Source organism: Carcharhinus amblyrhynchos, chromosome 3, assembly GCF_965287045.1.
Source record: "Carcharhinus amblyrhynchos chromosome 3, sCarAmb.v2.hapA, whole genome shotgun sequence".
NCBI classification, from domain to species: domain Eukaryota; kingdom Metazoa; phylum Chordata; class Chondrichthyes; order Carcharhiniformes; family Carcharhinidae; genus Carcharhinus; species Carcharhinus amblyrhynchos.
Window position 1 is genome coordinate 123153989 of NC_137326.1, and position 19317 is coordinate 123173305.

Sequence of the window (19317 nt, forward strand, 5' to 3'; positions counted from 1 at the left end):
ACTGGACCAATGGGGTGAAAAATAAAGGAAATGGAAAGTGTTAGCACTGAAACAGCAGTCCTTCAAATATCTTGTCTGAGAAAGCTGTTTCAGAGTTCAGACAGCGAAGGCCATTCACCTGAGAGAGCAGGGAGAGAAATCACATGCCAAATCAGACAAAGTCTTTACCTGGATACCATCCATGTGCACCAGCCAGCAGGACCTGTGGCGATTTCTAATGCTTTCAGCTTAAAAATACTGTAACATTTCCATCAGTAACCTGGTTGACTTCAGTTAAACAAGGCGCCAAACCTTGGACCTGCCTAATCTATATTGCTCAGAACCATATCAGGCAGTGCATTTACCTACTGGGCAACAGGGACCAGGCACAATCAATTTTCAAATAAAATCTATAAACTAACATTCATCTTCATGCTTCAACTTTTTAAAAATGAATTCTAGTTACAATTTTGTATCAAAAGAATAAAGTAGACTTCACAGTGTATAGCAAGTTATATTGGATTGGTTTCATTCGGCACTTACCTCATCAGGTTCCAACTGAATAGCTCTGTCGTAGCACGCTGTGGCATCTCTTAGCAGTCCACTGCTCTCATGTTCTAAAATTTGCTCTCTAAGAGATCGCTCTCCTTTACGGATTGCACTAACTCCAGCTACTCCATCCGGCTCATGCATTGCTGCATATAGCTTCTGCATTTGGAACAAAAAAATTGCCCTTAATGTTCTGTGAGTAATGTGTCTTTTTAAATCAACTTTATTGCACTTTTTCTGTTGTTGTTATGCATGAATCAAACGTGTCATTAACCTTCTCGACACACTGCACATGTTCATTAAGGTGGCCTTTGAGAATCATACAATAAATGCATGTCATTCCATTTTGTTTTAGATCGAAACTCTTGATAGTGTTATTAAAAGAAGAATGTACAATAGTGGAGAGTGAGTTGTAAGAGGACTACAGTTCCTTAAAAGGTATTAAAACCATAAACAATGATCTAGCAGACAAGAGTCTAATTGTAACACAGGTTGCTAGAATGTGCATTATGTCTTTTAGAACAAAGAACAAAGAAAATTACCGCACAGGAACAAGACCTTCGGTCTTCAAAGCCTGCACTGACCATGCTGCCTGACTCAACTAAAACCCACTACCTTTCCAGAGACCATATCCCTCTATTCCCATTCTATTCATGTATTTGTCCAGACACCTCCTAAAACTCATTATCGTATCTACTTCCACTACCTCCCCCGGCAGTGAGTTCCAAGCACCCACCGCCCTCTGTGTAAAATATTTGCCTCGTACATCTCCTTTAAACCTTGCCCCTCGCACCTTAAACCTGTGCCTCCAAGTAATTGACTCTTCCACCCTGAGGAAAATGCTTCTGACTATCCACTCTGTCTATGCCCCTCATAATCTTGTAGACATCTATCAGGACGTCCCTCAACCTGTCGTTCCAGTGAGAATAAACCAAGTTTCTCCAACCTCTCCTCACTGCTAATGCCCTCCATATCAGACAACATCCTGGTACCTATTTTCTGTACCCTCTCCATGGTATCCACATCCTTCTGCTAGCATGGCTACCAGAATTGAACATTATATTCCAAGTGTGGCCAAACTGAGGTTCAAAAAGCTGCAACGTGACTGGCCAATTTTTAAACTCAATGCCCTGGCCAATGTAGGCAAGCATGCCGTATGCCTTCTTGACTACTTTTTCCACCTACATTGCCACTTTCAGTGACCTGTGTAACTGTATACCCAGATCTCCCTGCCTATCAATACTCTTAAGGGGTCTGCCATTTACTGTATATTTCCTATCTTTATTAGACCTTCCAAAATGTGTTACCTCACATTTTGGCTGATCATAAAGTTAGACGAGATTTCTTGAACCTCTCATAGTTCATGAAACAGAAAGACTTACTCCCGGATTTATCAAGTATTGATCATTTTGGAAATTTGTTACTTATCGATTTCTTTGACCTGCAAAAATCCAAGATGCGGCTGAATGTTCTCTTTCTTTTCCGTGATGAAAGATTCAAAATGCATCACTGCTCGAGTATAAGCCTTGGATCGAAAAGAAGCTACAGCAAGAGCATCCTGGGGTATGAGGTCCAGAAAAGAAGTTACATTTTTATACTCTTTGTACTCTGAGCCTGAAACTGCAAAAAAAAAACCATAAACAGTTTCATGATAGGCAATTGCATATTCAGTATATGAAAGATTTCTCTTAAGTAATTTCTACAGAATTTGCATAAAGAACTGAATTGACTTTCCTGCAGTACTCAAGTTTTATTTATTCTCAAGTATCACTCAGCAATGAGATTTACCAAGTCTACATACTGCACCTGCTCATTAAGATCACTCTTCTTTGTTAGATAATGTGCGAGATTTTCCCAGTTATCTGCAAAGGCTGATGTCAGGCTTGAAAAGAGATGGCAATGGCCATTTTCTCTGCCATATAGTCTGTGACTTAGAAACAAAAACTTCAAGGGATAGGTACCACAATGTATTACTGGCAGGGCAGTCTCTGATTTGCCTGCGTGACCAGCAACTTGGAAATATGAGGATCAAGGTGTCATTTTTAAATGTCACCTGGCGCACAGCAGTGCCCAGGGGACCACCATCACCAACACATAAAATGGGAGAAAAGCACAGCACAAATCTGTTACTAAGGAATCACACAATACTGATTATATTCAACCGTGAAGTGACCAGCAGAACAGATCTTCACAATATAATGATACTACCTGCGTGCAATTCAACTGTAACTCTTCTATCCAGCAATGCACAGCAGTCCACAAGAGCTTGAAACTAAATTAGGACTTATCGTGGGATGGTAAAACTAAATACAGGGCATGTTAGATAGAAGACAATCAGTAACACAAGTTATTGTTCTAATGTGCAAATTCCTACAGAGAATAAACAGATAGCTGGGAGTGAGTACTGCATATAATCACATCTAGAGATTCAAATAAAGCGAGAATAGTCATTTCAGCTCTGAAGTAAGATTACTGCATTATCATTCACATGTAGCCATTTTTTCTGAACTGCACATTTCAGACTTTGTTGAAGCAGTTTTACTTCCTCACTGTTTTTTGGCAACTAATCATTGGCAGATGGGCAACAACAGCCAGCAAGCTCAATTCAAAATTAATGCACAATAAAATACTAATTATAATTACTATAAGTTCCTAAAATAACAATCTGCAGCTGTTACCAGAAAGTAACTCTATTATACACAATGATTTATTTTTAAATGGTTATGGGTGGTTTCCATTTTGAAACAGCTGAACACACCTCACCCAGGTTTCTTCTCAGCCACCATCAAAGGTGGGTTGACTTTTTGAGACTTACCATTAGGACCCCCTCTGTCCTTGCTGGATCTGCCAGCACCTTTCTCAGAGCTAAGAGCTTGTAATTTGTGTCTGGACCACCGCGCAAGATGATCCAGCATGGAGAAAACAGTCTGCGTGCTCAACTGACTCAGATCTGACGCACTGTCCTGCAATCTCCTATCCGACGCCTCATCATGTTTTAGGACAGCCATCATCTCTGAATATACCTGCGGAAGAAATAAAATAGTTTCTTCACAAGAACTAATTACAATCCATTTTCTGCTAGACGCTAAACGCAAACCATTAAATCTTGCAGCACAGGGCCCAATCAAGCTGAAGCTAAGCGTAATGTTGAATAATAGTTTTTTATGCTCAACATTTCAGCTTCAAGATCACCAACCGATTCAAGATAATGAGTTGCTGAACAGCTCATGCACTTTTTAATCTTACACGCCATGTAAAACAGCTATTCAGTATGAAACTGCTGTAATATTAGAAGCAGATTTATTTTTAAAGGTATAAAGTTTATTTATTAGTGTCACAAGTAGGCTTACATTAGCACTGCAATGAAGTTACTGTGAAAATCCCCCAGTGGCCACACTCCAGCACCTGTTCGGGTACACTGAGGAAAAATTTAGCATGGCCCAATGCACCTAACCAGCACGTCTTTCGGACTGGGGGAGGAAACCGGAGCACCGGAGGAAACCCACGCAGACATGGGCAGAATGTGCAGACTCACACAGACGGTCCCTGGCGCTGTGAGGTAGCAGTGCTAACCACCGTGCTGCCATGCCGTCCATGGAACATTAACCCTCCAGGACTCAAACTAATCGTTAAAAAAGATTTAATTTAACATACTTTTCAAACAATTTTATTCACCCTTGTTATATTTTCATCTATCTTTAAAAAATTCTATTATTTTTCTAAGTACATCCAAGCCAATCATTTGCTATCCATTTTCTCAAATTTAAGAGTCTGGAATCTTTTTTGCTTGGATTGATATCATTATATAATGTACTAACGTATTTTTATCTTGCCAACCGAAAGTCTGGACATTGGATGATGAGCTGATACAGGTAAACGGCACTGCCTTTTTATGCATTAAAACAAGGAAGGCTGCTGAAGAGAAAACTAGCGTAACCAATTTTCACTTGGAGATCTAATATTGTTTGGTAGAACTATATTTTCTTTCTCTTCTCAACATAGAACTGGTTGATTAATATGTGTTTTATTGGTATGGTATTGTTCAAAACTATAGAATCCTATAGTGCAGAAGGAAGCCATTTGGCCCATCATGCCTGCACTGACAACAATTCCACCCAGGCCCTATCCCTATAACCCTATGTATTTACCCTGCAAATCGAACTGACACTAAGGGCAACTTAGCATGGCCATCCACCGAACCCACACATCTTTGGACTGTGGGAGGAAACCGGAGCACCAGGAGAAAACTCACTCAAACGTGGGAAGAATATACAGACTCTGCAAAGATAGCGACTCCAGCTGGGAATCGAACCTAGGTACCTGGCGCTGTGAGGCAGCAGTGCTAACCACTGTGCCACACCGTGCTGCCCAAGAGCAAAACTGTGCTCATGATAAAGCATGATCTATTGAATGCATATTAACTATATAGCTACTGGCTTCTTACTTCACGTTGATCCTCTTCATTACAGCCAAGCAAACCGTAGACAAGGATATGAGGTAGCAGATAGATGGTCACTTTGAAGTCATGTTTTGTAATAAAGCTGCAACAGTCAAATACTTTTCTGGCTAGCTCATGTCGAACCTGAAAGAACATGCATTAGGACATTTACCTAAACTACTATTCAATCTGCAACTAAAAGAACTGACATGTTTAAAGATTTAAAACAATTTTTGGAATTGCGTTCAGATAGTCTTTATGGGTTCTTTCTACAAATTCAGGTTTGAATCATTAATTTGTGGAGTCATTTCAGGCAACAATTTAACACTTTAAAATGAGCTAACATCAAATACATAAGATGCAGAAGCAAGGATGTTAGTGATGGGGAGGGAGTGTCATAGACTACTACAGGAACATTTGGATATGGCACTGATCGGAAAATAATGCTTTCTTTCATCTTAAAAATGGATCATAATCCCAAAACCCTAAGGATTCCATTGTTTAAGGAAGTTGCTTCACAGGCTTTGAAGATTTTATGTCCCTGCTAGAACAGAGTAAATTTTGATAGCAACTTCACCTTCTGTTGTTACAAGAAAAATCTCTAGGCTCTAACATTTGCAAAGCATTGAAACTGCTCCTTACTTTAATTCAGCAGCAGTAAAGACACTGACAAATGACTACATTTGCAGAAAATATTACATGAGCAAACTACTTAAAGCTATAAATTAGTCTTATGTGTTATCTAAATAACAGACAAAATAAATGCTGTGATTAGCCTTTTTTTGACTCCAAACTCACCTTGGTTGTAAGATATCCTGCCCATGTTGCTGACCACTCTGCAAAGTTTCGGTCATGTTTGCCAAGATAAAATGGCTTCTTAATGCTGTCCCAATTGCACGTCTTCTGAGAACTTTTGTACCTTTAAAAGCAAAAACAACTGCCTTTTGATTTTTTTTATATAGAAACTTACTTTATCACTTAAACACTACATTAATATTTTTTTAAAAATCTTGACAGAACAGGTATCATAATCAAGTAAACCTGAGCCATATGTAAACTTCACGTGGCGGTTATCCATAAATTTACATTCAGAGGTGTAGGTGAGGTGCTTTCCCAATTTCCACTGCTGAGCAATGTTAAAAATTGTGAACAAAACACGCCTTCAGTTCAGTCAAAATGCTTGGAAAAGGCACCAAGAAAATAGTGCAGACCTGGTGTTTAGATGAGGTTCCAAGATTTCTTGCACATGCTCTGGAAAGCTCCTCCACAGCCTGCGTCCTGGACAATCAGCTTTCCCTTCTTTACATTTATATATTTGCAGCAACTCCTGAAAGTTCAATTTTGTAAATCTTTAGCAAAATGTCCCCACGCTTAAACTGCCAAAATCTATGAGGTGTTAAAGATAACCCCGATTAAGCACTCTTACTTCTACTGACCATAGTTTCTGAGATAGTGGCCCAGATCTTCCAAGCAGTGGCAATGATCGTCATTGCTACTGCACTCAAACATTCACGTACGATCATAGGAAATAGAAACAGCAGGTGGCCATTTAGCCCTTCAAGTCTCCTGCACCATTCATTAAGATCACAGATGATCTGTTTCTGTTGAATTCCACATTCCCATCTACCCCAATAACCTCTGATTCCCTGGCCCAGCAAGAATCTATCTACCTCTGCCTTTAAAATATGCAGCGAGTCCTCCTCCATCACTTTCTGAGGCGGAGAGTTGCAAAGTCACACAATCCTCTGAGAGAAAAAGAATTCTCCTCATTTCCGTAAAAGCAGTCCCTAATTTTAAAACAATGCCCCCCTCGTCCTGGACTCACCCACCAAGAGGGAACATCATTTCCATGTCTACCTTGTCAAGAACATTCAGGATCATATATGTTTCAATCAAGTCACCCCTCACTCTTCTAAACTTCAGTTGGAATTAAGCCTAGCCTTTCCAACCTATCCTCATAAGACAACACACTCATTTCAGGTATCAATCCCATAAGCCTCCTCTGTACAGCCTTCAACACACTTACATCCTTCGTTAAATAAGCAGACCACAACTGCATATAACACTTGAGATGTGGTCTCACCAATATCTTGTATAAATTAAGCATGATGTGGAGATGCCAGTGTTGGACTGGGGTAAACACAGTAAGAAGTCTCACAACAACAGGTTAAAGTCCAACAGGTTTATTTGGTAGCAAATGCCACTAGCTTTCAAAAGCTAGTGGCGTTTGCTACCAAGTAAACCTGTTGGATTTTAACCTGGTATTGTAAGATTTCTTACTAAATTAAGCCTAACATCCTTACAGTTAAGTTCAATTCCTCTTGTAATAAAGGATAGGATTCCATTAGCTTTCTTGAATATTTGCTATACCAGCATACTAACTTTTTCTAACTCATATGAAAACACCTAAATTCCTCTTCATCTCGGCATTCTGCTGTCGTTCTCCATTTAAATAATACTGTTTCTTTATTCTGCCTGCCAAAGTGAACACCTTCACATTTTCCTGACCTGATGTTGCTCCACGTTTCTTCCATGACAGTCCTAGCCCATTTTCTTAGAAATGCACATCACAGCTTCCCTCAGGGAACTCTGTTGGTGCAGAGTCGGGGGAAGACAAGACATGCTCCCTCTTTACGGCACTAGCTGCTGTATGGGAAGTTTAAATGTCCAGTCTTTGGACGTTAGTGAACGGATGAGTGGATGAATGAGATGGGTAGGAAGATGGGAAGTCGGCTCAGGGGTACTCATATTTGGTCAGAGGTGCATTCGGGTGGTTGGCAGAGAGTAGTCAGGTCTGGTCAAGGTTATTAGTCAAGTAGTTGGAGTGGGGGCTATCAGGTCAGGGGTTGTCGAGAGGTTGTTCGGGGGATCAGTGATAGCGATTAAGGATTCAGTCCAGGAGTTAGCTAGGTTTCAATCTGTCTAATGTTTCCTGGTTAACTATTCAATTAATTACTGCGGAATTATCTAACGTTTCAGGCCAAGTGCTCATTGGAAGTTAAAACTTCCCAGGTAACTCCCCCGCAAGTCCATACATCAGGATTTCCACAGGGTCTTGACATACATCTTCAGTCACGCGTCTAGTCTCTGATGATCTGGAGTTCTGGAGATCTGGTCCACTAATTCGTCACACTGGTGGTACCTCTTAAGATGATGACAATTATAGTTCCCAGTTGGTCCACTGAAACAAAAGTAACTCCTCGTCCAACTGCCCCCAACATAAACATGTCTTCATGGGATTCCTGAAGCATGTATAAAGTTTATTTAAAAATTTAATCTAACATTGGATACGTACAAGCATGCAGCTAAGAAATGTCAGTTACAAGCTTTTAAAAGTCCAGAGAATTATATTTAGCTGCAGGCCTCAACTCCTTACTATTTACAATAACTGCTCCAAGTCATCAACTAGATGCCATCTTGCAGCAATAAGGAAAATTAGATTATTTTCTTTGGATCTGTGAATATTCAGTTGGTAAAAGCAGTGGGCAGCTGAACCACAGACCCAGGTTTGATTCCTGGTTGGTACTTGGTTTTGTAGGTCTTATAGACTAGCAGGCAGTATATTTGCCTCAGCACATCTAGGAGAAAGCTTGCCACACTTCTAATGACATAATCTAACGAATCCCATATATTTGCAGTATAGAATGAAGCCATTCAACCCATTGTACCTCTGCTGGCTGCTCTCCACACAACAATGTCTTGGATGCAACACATATGCTGTGTGTATATACATATATAATATATATACATGGGGACACCAGGAGAGGGCTTGGCTGTGGCGCACTTGTCTCAGCAGCTAAATGCCACCACTAACATTCCAAGCCCCGAGAAGGAAAGCGGATAAAAAAAACAAATTGTGAAATTTATAAATAGTTTCTTAAAACAAAATGCACACATCACCAATTTGCACTGTATGAACTATGTACTATTTTATGTTCTGTACAGTTTTGCTAGTTAAGACAGTTGTTTTTAGCCAAAGGTGACAAGGTCAAGGCTCAAGCATTCTCTTTGCTGACACTACAGAGAGCCAAGTATCTGATCCAGTAAATACAACTGATGGTTAAATGAAAAACACGCCTTGAAAGTATATTCACTCCTATTCATGAACATGCTTTCTATTGCTTGTCCTAATTTATATTTCTTTCCTTCTCCATAGTTTGTTATTTACTCTACCCTGCTCCTTCTGTAAAATAACTTCAGAATGAAATAAGTTAATACTCTTGCTCTAAAAATAATCTGGCTTGTTATTACATACACCACTCTCCCAAGTCCGTACAAATAGGCAGCTGTTTCCATACCTGAATGGCATAAGCAGCTGAGTCTTGAGCGCGAACATTATCTGCATAAGCGAGGAAGGCTCTTGTCAACTCTATCAATAAATGATGGGCAAAATTGGGGTCTTCCACACCAGCCTGTCACAGACGTAATTACAAAATAACAACAATATTTACTGCAAGTTATACTTTCACATTTTATCACTAATTAATAATGGAAATTTACTTCATTTTAATAAAATTATAAGTATGAATCACTATAACATTTTCTTAAAGAATTTAAAGCAACTGAAGACACTTGAGTCAGAACCTGATCTTACAAATAATTTCAGGCAGCAGTTCACCCTAGCAGACACCAATTTTCAGTTAATTGGAGCTTACAAAATGCCTTAAAAATGAATAGTACCCTACTTAGAGAGCATTAAGTTTATAATTATGTCTTAATCAGTTTCTATTACTATCTCACCCTCTTCTTGTCTCCCTCACGTACACTACGCAAGACAGTCATCAACTAGAAATCCAATTAGTTCTTCAGCTTCTGCTGATATTGTTGTGGAACAAATTACCAGAAAATGCAAGCAAACTAACACAAGCCAAATAAAATCACAGAATAATTCAGCACAGGGGGAGCTCAGTATGTCCATCACATCTGTGAGGGCTCTCTGAAAGTGTTATCCAATCAGTCCCACTCCTTTGGTCTTTCCCCACAGCCTTATCATGTTGCTCCTTGCATTCCAAGCATTCACCACCCTCTGTATGAAAAAACTTGCCCCTTACATCTCTTTAAAACTTTCCCCCTCTCACTCTTAACTTATGCCCAAGTAATTGATCCTTCAACTCTGGGAAAAAGCCTCTGACCACCTACTCTTTCCAAGCCCTTCATAATCTTGTAAACCTCTATCAGGTGCCCCCTCATCCTCTGACACTCCAATCAAAACAATCCAAGTTTGTTCAACTTTTCTTCGTAGTCCATATCCTCCAAACCAGGCAACATCCTCATAAATCTCTTCTGCATCCTTTCCAATGCATCAACATCTTTCAGTAGTGTGGTGACCAGAATTGTACACAATACTCTAAATGCGGCTTAACCAAAGTCTGATACAGCCGCAACATTATTTTCCAATTCTGATACTCAACGCCCCAACTGATGAAGGCCAGCATGCCACACGCCTTCTTGACTACCTTGTCCACCTGAATTGTCAACTTCAGGGAATTGTGGATCGGCACACCTTGCTCCCTCTGTATGCTAATATTACTAAGGGCTCTATCATTTACTGTATACTTTCCTTCTGCAGTCCACCTTTCAAATTACATCACCTCACATTTGTCCAGGTTAAATTCCATCTGCCATCTTTCGGTCTCCAGCTGATTTATATCCTGCTGTATCCTCCGACAAATCTGCAAATTCACTAATCAGACCACCTACATTTTCCTCCAAATCATTTAAAGACAAACAACAACGGCCTGAGCACTGATCCTTGTGAACACCACTTGCCACAGATGTCCAGTTAGAAAAGTACCCCTCCACTGCTACTTTCTGCATTCTATGCCCAAGCCAGTTTTGTATCCATCTTATCAGCTCACCTCAGATCCATATGACTTCACCTTCTGTAACAGTCTGCCATGAGCAGTCTTATCAAAGGCTTTACTAAGTCCATGTAAACAACATCCACTGCCCTGCCCTGGTCATTTTTTTTTTGTCACTTCCTCAAATAACTCAATTAAGTTTCTAAGACACGACCTCCCCTGCATAGCCATGCTGCCTACTGCTATTAAGCCTATTCTCTTCCAGATGTGAGTAAATCCCCTGTCCTTGTAAGGTTCACAGGCCTGTAAATTTCCCAGATTGTCTCTTGGACCCGTCTTAAACAGAGGAACAATGTTAGGTACTCTCCAATCCTCAGGTACCTCACCTGTGGCTAAAGAAGATAGAAAGATTTTGATCAAGGCCTCAGCAATTTCTTCCCTTGCCTCTCAGTATTTTGGGATGGATCTTGTCCACCTAATGTTTTTCAAAACCTTCAATCCACTCTTTTTATCCCAACATGTCCTAGAACGTCGACATCCTCCTTTCTACACTCACCATCCAACTCATCCTTCTTCTTTCTGAATACTGATGTAAAAATACTCGTTAAGGATCTCGCCCACCTTAACTGGCTCCCCACATTAATTCCCTCCTTGAGTGGACTCACCCTTTCCTTGGCTACCCTCTTCCTCCTTACATACAGGCCTAAATTAGTATGAAATTAAATGGAAGGTGCTCAAATTCAAATGATTTCTTACCACAAATGTAGAGCTTTTCCCCTCGGTGTTACTGGTCATGAGATCCAATCGGCCAGGGTCTATTGCACCCAACTCACCAAGGCACTCTCCACACAGAAGTCGAGCTTGTGCATTTGCGTCTTGGCAACCCTTCAGAAGTACCATCACCAGCTGAGAGATAATAGGCTCTACTGTCTCACTGTCAGTGGCAAGTTTTACCAATTGTTCCTAGAATATATATAAATGATATATGAATTCAATGACAATTTTCCTATTATGAAACGCAATGAATTTTTCTTTATGTTAAAGCATCGCCCTCTCGATAGTCACAGTGCTGAGGAATCACAGAGACTTGTTAGAAACTTTTGTTTTTTCTTTTGTTCAAGGTACTAAAATGCACAGTACATAAAGTCATTACTTGTAAGACGTATCACTATCTCAATATTATGTTCTTCTGCACAACTAATATTGAATTTATCATTAGACAATGCGTTGAAGTCTTGAAGCCATTAGTATTAAGTTGTGCACCTGTTTCTTGTACAAAGTATCCTTCAAACTGGTCAATGCATGGATACGGACATCTACGTTCTCATGCTGAACGGCCCGCATGGACAGTTGCAGTTCAGTCTGTAAATCTGTGCTTTTAGAAGTTTCCTATAAAACAGCACACATAAAGCAAAAATTAGTGACACAAATGTTGGCACCGCCTAATCAAGAAAATCAGGGACAAATTTCAAGTAGTTTTTGAACTTTTATCACTAATCTGACAGCTGGAGGAGTATTTCTGGATTATTTTCAAAATTCAGTTCACAAATAGTCTGGTTCATTGACAGATTCCCAGTGTCATTAGGATAGTGAAAGCTTAGTAAGACAAGATGGGAGGAGACCAATCCTGTGTCTGGCACCATTAGGACAGTTTCACTAATTTGTGAGTTACTAAGAACATCTGCAAATGCTCAATTTGATGTTTTGAGATTACATCTTGGATTTGTATTTTAGTGAATGAACAGGGGTGTACAGTTGAGGCTTAACCATAATTCTTCATCAAATAGTTTGGTGACACGAGCAGTCAGGCTCAATGATTACAATTCTGCATTCTCAGATATTTAGCTAAAACATTTTTTTGGAATTTTAATCAGTAGATCAGTTACAAACACACTAAAGTAAAAGGCTCACCTTTCGATAATCTTGCAGAACCTTCTGGATCTCAGTAAAATCAGGGTGTTCTGGCAAAAAGTAAATCTCATGGAGAAAATCTTTCACTTCAGCTCTGAAATATCCACAAAGAAAGTTGTTTAGAAATCACAGAAACCGTACAGTATAGAAGGAAACCATTCAGCCCATTGAGTCTGCACCGACCACAATCCTACCCTGGCCATTTCCCATAACAGCACACATTTACCCTGCTAATCCCCCACACATTAGGATCAGTTTATCATAGCTAAATCAACCTAACCCACACATCTTTGGACTGTGGGAGGAAACCGGACCACCTGGAGGAAACCCATGCAGACAAGGGTAGAATGTGCAAACTCCACAAAGACAGTGACAGAGGCCAGAAACGAATCTGAGTCCCCGGTGCTGTGAGGCAGCAGTATTAATGACTGTGCTGCCAACAGTTGGGGAGTTACCCCTGGCATCCTGCCCAATATTTTTCCCTCAGTCTACATCACAAAAACAGATCATCATCACACTGCTGTTTGTGGGAGTTAACCTCACATAACTTGGCTGCTCTGCTTCCTACATTACAACTGTGATTACACTTCAAAACAACTTCATTTGCTATAAAGTGCATGGACACATCCACTGTTTTTGAATACAAGTCTTTTTTTCTCCAGATAGTTTATGTTGTAACACTGCAAATCATCACAGAAATCATCACAGAAACCCTACAGTGCAGAAGGAGGCCATTTGGCCCATCGGATCTGCACTGACCACAATCCCACCAGGCCCTACCCCCATATTCCTACATATTTACCCGCTAATCCCTCTAATCTACACATCACAGGGTTCTAAGGGGTAATTTTATAGCATGGCCAATCAACCTAACCCGCACATCTTTGGACAAATAATGAAATCAAACAAGACTGGAATGTATACAGTGATTTCATTGTAGCTAAACACCGCAAGGCACTTTACATCTGAGCAGAAAGTAAATAACGACTGAAGGCACAGTTGAAGAGCTAATTATAAAGCAGGCTTGTTCAAGACTTAGCCTGTGGGCTGGACGTGGCCTGCAAAGCGTTAATAAGTGGCTCACCACGTCCTTGTGGTGTAAGTAACAGTTCAACTCCAAAATTACCTGGAAGGAATTTCAAAAGTATTGACTCTGCTCAACCAATCACAGGCTGATTTTTCCATGCATTGGCAGCTGATAGGCTCACCAATGTGGGGTGAAACTAGCCTGTGGTTGGATGAGCAAAATGTCATCAGTTGCTTGGTAAGTTTTTAACATTTGGGGAACTTGAGACAGAAAAGTAAGTTCAATTGCAGCCGGTTATCCAAAAAGGGAGGGAGACAACAAACAGGTGTCATTCGCGTGATGGCAGAGCATTTAAAAATTCATAATATCATCAGGCAGAGTCCACGTGGCTTACGAAGGGAGAAAGTTTGCGAGAGAAAGCATGTGCGAGAGGGCGTGTGTGCGCGCACACGAGGGAGAGTGCATGTGTGTACATGTATGTACGTGTGTGTGAGAGAGTGTACGAAAGAAGAGTGCGTGTGAGACAGAAAAAGAGATAGACAGGCGCTTAGAGTGGGGAGGTGCTGGTGCGTGGTCAGAGGGTGCTCAGATGTTGGACAGCCTCAATTTTCTTCCTCAAGCGGGAGGGCAAGGTCGTGTCTAGTCCAGAGAGATGGGCACAGTTAGAAGTCTCAAAACACTAGGTTAAAGTCCAACAGGTTTATTTGGAATCATCCAAAAGCTCATGATTCCAAATAAACCTGTTGGACTTTAGCCTAGTGTTGTGAGACTTCTAACTGTGCCCACCTCTCTGGACTAGACATGACCTTGCCCTCCCGCTTGAGGAAGAATGACTGAGTGTGTGCGTGGAGGGCAGAGTGTGACATTAAGTAAGTGTGCAGAGATGAGCATGAGTCTGCCTTTCGCCTAGTCTCAGTTTTCCCACTCACTCTTACCACTATACACTAATAAATACACACTAGCCCACTCATTCATATACGCTGACCCTCTCACACGCTGTAGATTTTTATTGTTTCGTACAGTTCTGAAGAGTCACAATAGACTCGATACATTAACTCTTGTTTCTCTCTGCTCAAATGCCATGGGACCTGCTTAGTTTATTGAGCACTTCCTGTTATTTCAGATCTGCAGCATTCTCAATAGCTTGCTTTTGTTTTATTGAAACTTCTTCAAGCGTTTTTACAGCAACGCTGTCAATCTAATGTTTTCATCAATTCACTAACTGCTGAGAAATTGCACTCTAGGAAGTGGAGGCTTCTGGAGGACTGGAGAAGCACTGACAGCAACTTCCGGATTTCCACGTTCAACTATGAATGTGTGAATTCCCGAGTTTACCGTCAATTTCATAAGAACATAAGAACATAAGAAATAGGAGCAGGAGTAGGCCATCTGGCCCTTCGAGCCTGCCCCGCCATTCAATAAGATCATGGCTGATCTGTCGTGGCTCAGTTCCACTTTCCCGCCCTCTCCCCATAACCCTTAATCCCCTCTCTTATCAAAAACCCATCAACCCGCTTCTTAAAAATATTTAGCGAGGCAGCCTCCACCACTTCAACGGGCAGAGAATTCCAGAGATTCACCACCCTTTGAGTGAAGAAGTTCCTCCTCAACTCCGTTCTGAACCGCCCCCCCTTTATCTTGAGGCTGTGCCCCCTAGTCCTACTGTCTTTTTTGAGCGGGAAGAGTCTTTCCACCTCTATCCTATCCATCCCATTCATCATCTTATACGTCTCAATGAGATCTCCCCTCATTCTTCTAAACTCTAACGAGTACAAGCCTAGTTTATTCAGCCTCTCCTCATAGCTCAACCCCCTCAACTCCGGTATCAGCCTAGTAAACCTCCTCTGCACTCCCTCCAAGGCCAAAATATCCTTGCGCAGGTGCGGCGCCCAAAACTGCACACAGTACTCCAGCTGCGGCCTCACCAATGCCCTATACAGCTGCAGCAAGACCTCCCTACTTTTATATTCAATCCCCCTCGCTATGAAGGCCAGCATCCCATTCGCCTTCCTGACCACCTGCTGCACTTGCAGGCTGGGTTTTTGCGACTCATGCACAAGGACCCCGAGGTCCCTCTGCACCGTCGCCTGCTGCAGTTTTTCGCCACGTAAGTAATAGTCCTTCCTACCATTCTTCCTACCAAAGTGGACCACCTCACACTTGCCAACATTAAATTCCATTTGCCATTTCCTGGCCCATTCGCCCAGCCTATCTAGATCCTTCTGCAGACTTTCCACACCCTCCGCACAATTTGCCTTTCCCCCAATCTTGGTGTCATCAGCAAATTTCGACACCCTACACTCGGTTCCCTCCTCCAGATCATCTATATAAATGGTAAATTTCAGTGGAGGAAAATCAGAGAACACCAACAGTCTTGCAATTATTAATGCTGCAAGATCTGCATCATTTCGTGCAACCTAAACGTTCCCCAATTTGTAAAAACAAAATGCAAGAGTTAATTCACCTGTTCTCTACAATAAGGTAGCGAAATATTCCAGCAGTCTCCTTTGGTTGATTGGACATTAGAGGCAGCAGAGCCACAATCACTTGACTGAGAAGGGCTCCCAGATAACTGGGATCTAGGCAGCGCACAAAGCAATCCCATGCTCTGAAAGCAAGCAGTTTAATTAACAGAATGTCATTAACTGGCACTCAAACGTCATTTAAAATGGCAAAAGAGAGGCAAAGTAAAACCTTTCGAATTAAATGTTTGTTAAAAATATAACTGATTTTGCAAAGACACACAACAAAGCCATCTGGCCAAGTTTACAGTCAGTTCCTGAAATTCAGTCATTTTTGGCACAAAATAATTCGAAATATCCAATAATTTAATCTAAGTATTCCAGTTAAAGCTAGTAATTTAGATAATTTGAATTGAACAACTTCAATTTAAGGGTAAACTCTAACTATTACGTAGTCTTTGCTACAAATTATTCTAATCCATGCCCTTCCAATTTAAACATAAACAGGCCTGAAGCAATCTTCCAAAGATGTATTTATCAGTGATAATTCAGATTTTTTTATTTTAAAAAGATAGATTTTCTTTTAAATGTTAGAACTGCAATAAAATTCAGCACTGTGTTTCCATTCATTCAAAATGAAAGCTGTATTTCAAAACATACCTGCAGCATAATTCAGGAAATTCGTCCCTGTACCGGAGGCCTGTCCTCAGAGTGGTCATCATCTTTACCCGGACTGAGCTAATGTGTTTTGGTCCCATCAATTTCATTAACGACATTAAACTGTTCATAGCCTGTAAATAAAAAATAACGACACTAATAACCACTTTTGTACAAGTTCCTCTGAAAGCTTTATTGGAAAACCACAGGACGCCAGTGAAAAATTTACCTACCATCTTTTTATCATTCATTCCAACACTGGAACTCAGCAGATGCATATTAAAAAAGGCCAGAATCCCCAACAATTTAGGCTGCAAGTAGTCCGCCTGGGAAAAAAAAATTTTTTTAAAACACCGAGAAGAACAGATATTGAATATGTTTTAATTTTAAACAAAATGTGCTGGAATAGTGGTTTAACAAAGGTTTGTTACTTCATATCACTCTTTTTAACTTCAAATCATGGTAACAGAACAGTCGAACTCAACCATATCAGAGCAGTTCATTGGCACAGTGGGTTGGAGCAGTGTCTCGGAAATGTTTTTGGCTGGAGGACCATTTTGCAAATAGATTAATAATCACAAATCCCCCAGTGTCAAATTATAATACAGTCACGTTCCATTTTAGGTTGTTTCTTTCAGCATCATTCTACTTTAAAATTACGGATATAACAGGGCCAGTATGCACGCTCAGTGTCAGGTCTTTAGCATCATTTCGCAGTTCAGCTGACAGAGCACACATGACCGTATTGAAAGTGACAGAGAGTTGCAGCAACTTTTGTGCCCTAAAACACACTTCCATCGGCCGAGCAGTTCTTCAGCTGGCCAGGGCGCTCACTCTTTTGTGCCGACTCTCTCCTTCTCACTCATGGACCAGATGGGTTTTTTACGACAATCAGCATGGTCTCATGGTCATCATTAGACTGTATGCAACTTTCTGTGAAACAACGTTAAATGAATCAGATTTTTCCACTACAACCAATCTCAAATCTGAATCAGATTTTCCCACTACAACCAGTCTCAAAGCCGTAGTTATTTTCTAAAGGACTTTTCTTAACAGGAAAAAAATTAAAACACTGCACTTTGAATCACAGAATTGTTACAGCGCAGGATGCTATTCAGCCCATCATGCACTTTCAAAGCACTGCTCCTTCATCAGGTGATGATTTCAGATCTGACCAGGTTCCATCAGGTGAGTCAGACTCACCTGATGAAGCAGCAGTGCTCTGAAAGCTCGTGATTCTAAATAAACCTGTTGGACTTTAACCTGTGAGACTTCTTACTGTGCCTACCTCAGTCCAACGCTGGCATCTCCACATGATCATATGTTAAAATAGTTACTTCATCGCCCCTTGAATGCTCCACCACACATTTAGACAGTACATTCCAAACCCAAACCATTCACTGTGTGAAAAAGCTTTTTCTCGCATCACATTTGCTTCTTTTGCAAATCATTTTAAATCTGTGGCCTCTTGTTCTCTGTAACTTGAAGTACTGTACATTCCTAAATTCTCATTGTAAATTAGAATTTTAAAATATAATAAATTTAAAATATAAAAGAAATGCTCTTACTACTCAGGCCAACTTGTTCCTCTTAGTCCTCTGCTTAACTCTCCTGATTGTAGATTCCTTTCCCAAACCCTTGCTCTGAGCAAGGACTCAGGAGATAGGTATCATGATGGAGGGAGCGAGAGGAACTATGAGTGAGAGGATTGAGGAGAGAAATGCTGGGCCCAGCCAGCAATGCCCACATCCCATAAAATGAATAAATATTTTCAGAAATGCAAATACAACTTTAAGTAGGCAGTTATTCAGTAAGTCCCCACTCAAAGTTGTTCATGCTCTCCTGAGAATCTCAATATTTAGTGAAATGACTTTAAGTGAATCATTGGTTCCCATATGTTAAAATCTAATTTAAGTTCTTTAGGACATTTCTTAAAAACCAATGTACAAATCAAAATAATGTACTGTACGTCTGTAGTACTGTGCATTCCTAAATCAATAAATATAAAGGAAATACTATAATACCGTACATTAGGAACTTTCTCATCAGGAAAAAAATTATATTGAAATTCTGTACATTTTTAAATAAAATAACTTTTAAAATGAAACAAATTTTAAAACATTAAAGAAATACAATATAAATGTAAAACAATTGCATTCACGAGCTGCCTGTTTTGAGATCTGACCAGGCTCCATCTGCTGGCAGACATTGGAGTGTGCAAAAAGCTGCTGAAGAAATCCTGGGACTTCAGTGCTGGCTGAGAGCCGAAACAGGAGGAACAGGGAAGAGGGAAAGCTGAGAAGTCCCCAGTGGTGGCAGCGAGTACCTGGACTTCCAAAAGAGAGAATGGAGCATGGGAACAGGAGCTAAGCAGGAAAGAAGGACTTCAGGACTAAGGACAGGAGCATGATTGGAAGTGAGACAGGGAGCAGAGGGAAGAGGAGCGACAGAAGAGGTCGCCAATAATGCTGCACAGACCCCAACAGCAGTGGG

At 40.7% G+C, this 19317-nt stretch overlaps 1 protein-coding gene across 1 annotated transcript in view; it reads right to left on the reverse strand.

The window, feature by feature from the left end:
- The window catches only part of atr (ATR checkpoint kinase), a 77293-nt gene that overhangs the window by 34262 nt on the left and 23714 nt on the right, over window positions 1–19317 (reverse strand). Inside the window, exons 17-29 of the mRNA XM_080185943.1 lie at window positions 17058–17150; window positions 16828–16958; window positions 16170–16313; window positions 12679–12772; window positions 12031–12156; window positions 11524–11730; window positions 9265–9378; window positions 6178–6293; window positions 5765–5885; window positions 4973–5110; window positions 3344–3551; window positions 1970–2148; window positions 523–687 (exon numbers count right to left, since the gene is read on the reverse strand). Coding sequence (XP_080042069.1) covers window positions 523–687; window positions 1970–2148; window positions 3344–3551; window positions 4973–5110; window positions 5765–5885; window positions 6178–6293; window positions 9265–9378; window positions 11524–11730; window positions 12031–12156; window positions 12679–12772; window positions 16170–16313; window positions 16828–16958; window positions 17058–17150 — 1836 coding nt within the window. The remainder of the gene's footprint in view (window positions 1–522; window positions 688–1969; window positions 2149–3343; window positions 3552–4972; window positions 5111–5764; window positions 5886–6177; window positions 6294–9264; window positions 9379–11523; window positions 11731–12030; window positions 12157–12678; window positions 12773–16169; window positions 16314–16827; window positions 16959–17057; window positions 17151–19317) is intronic.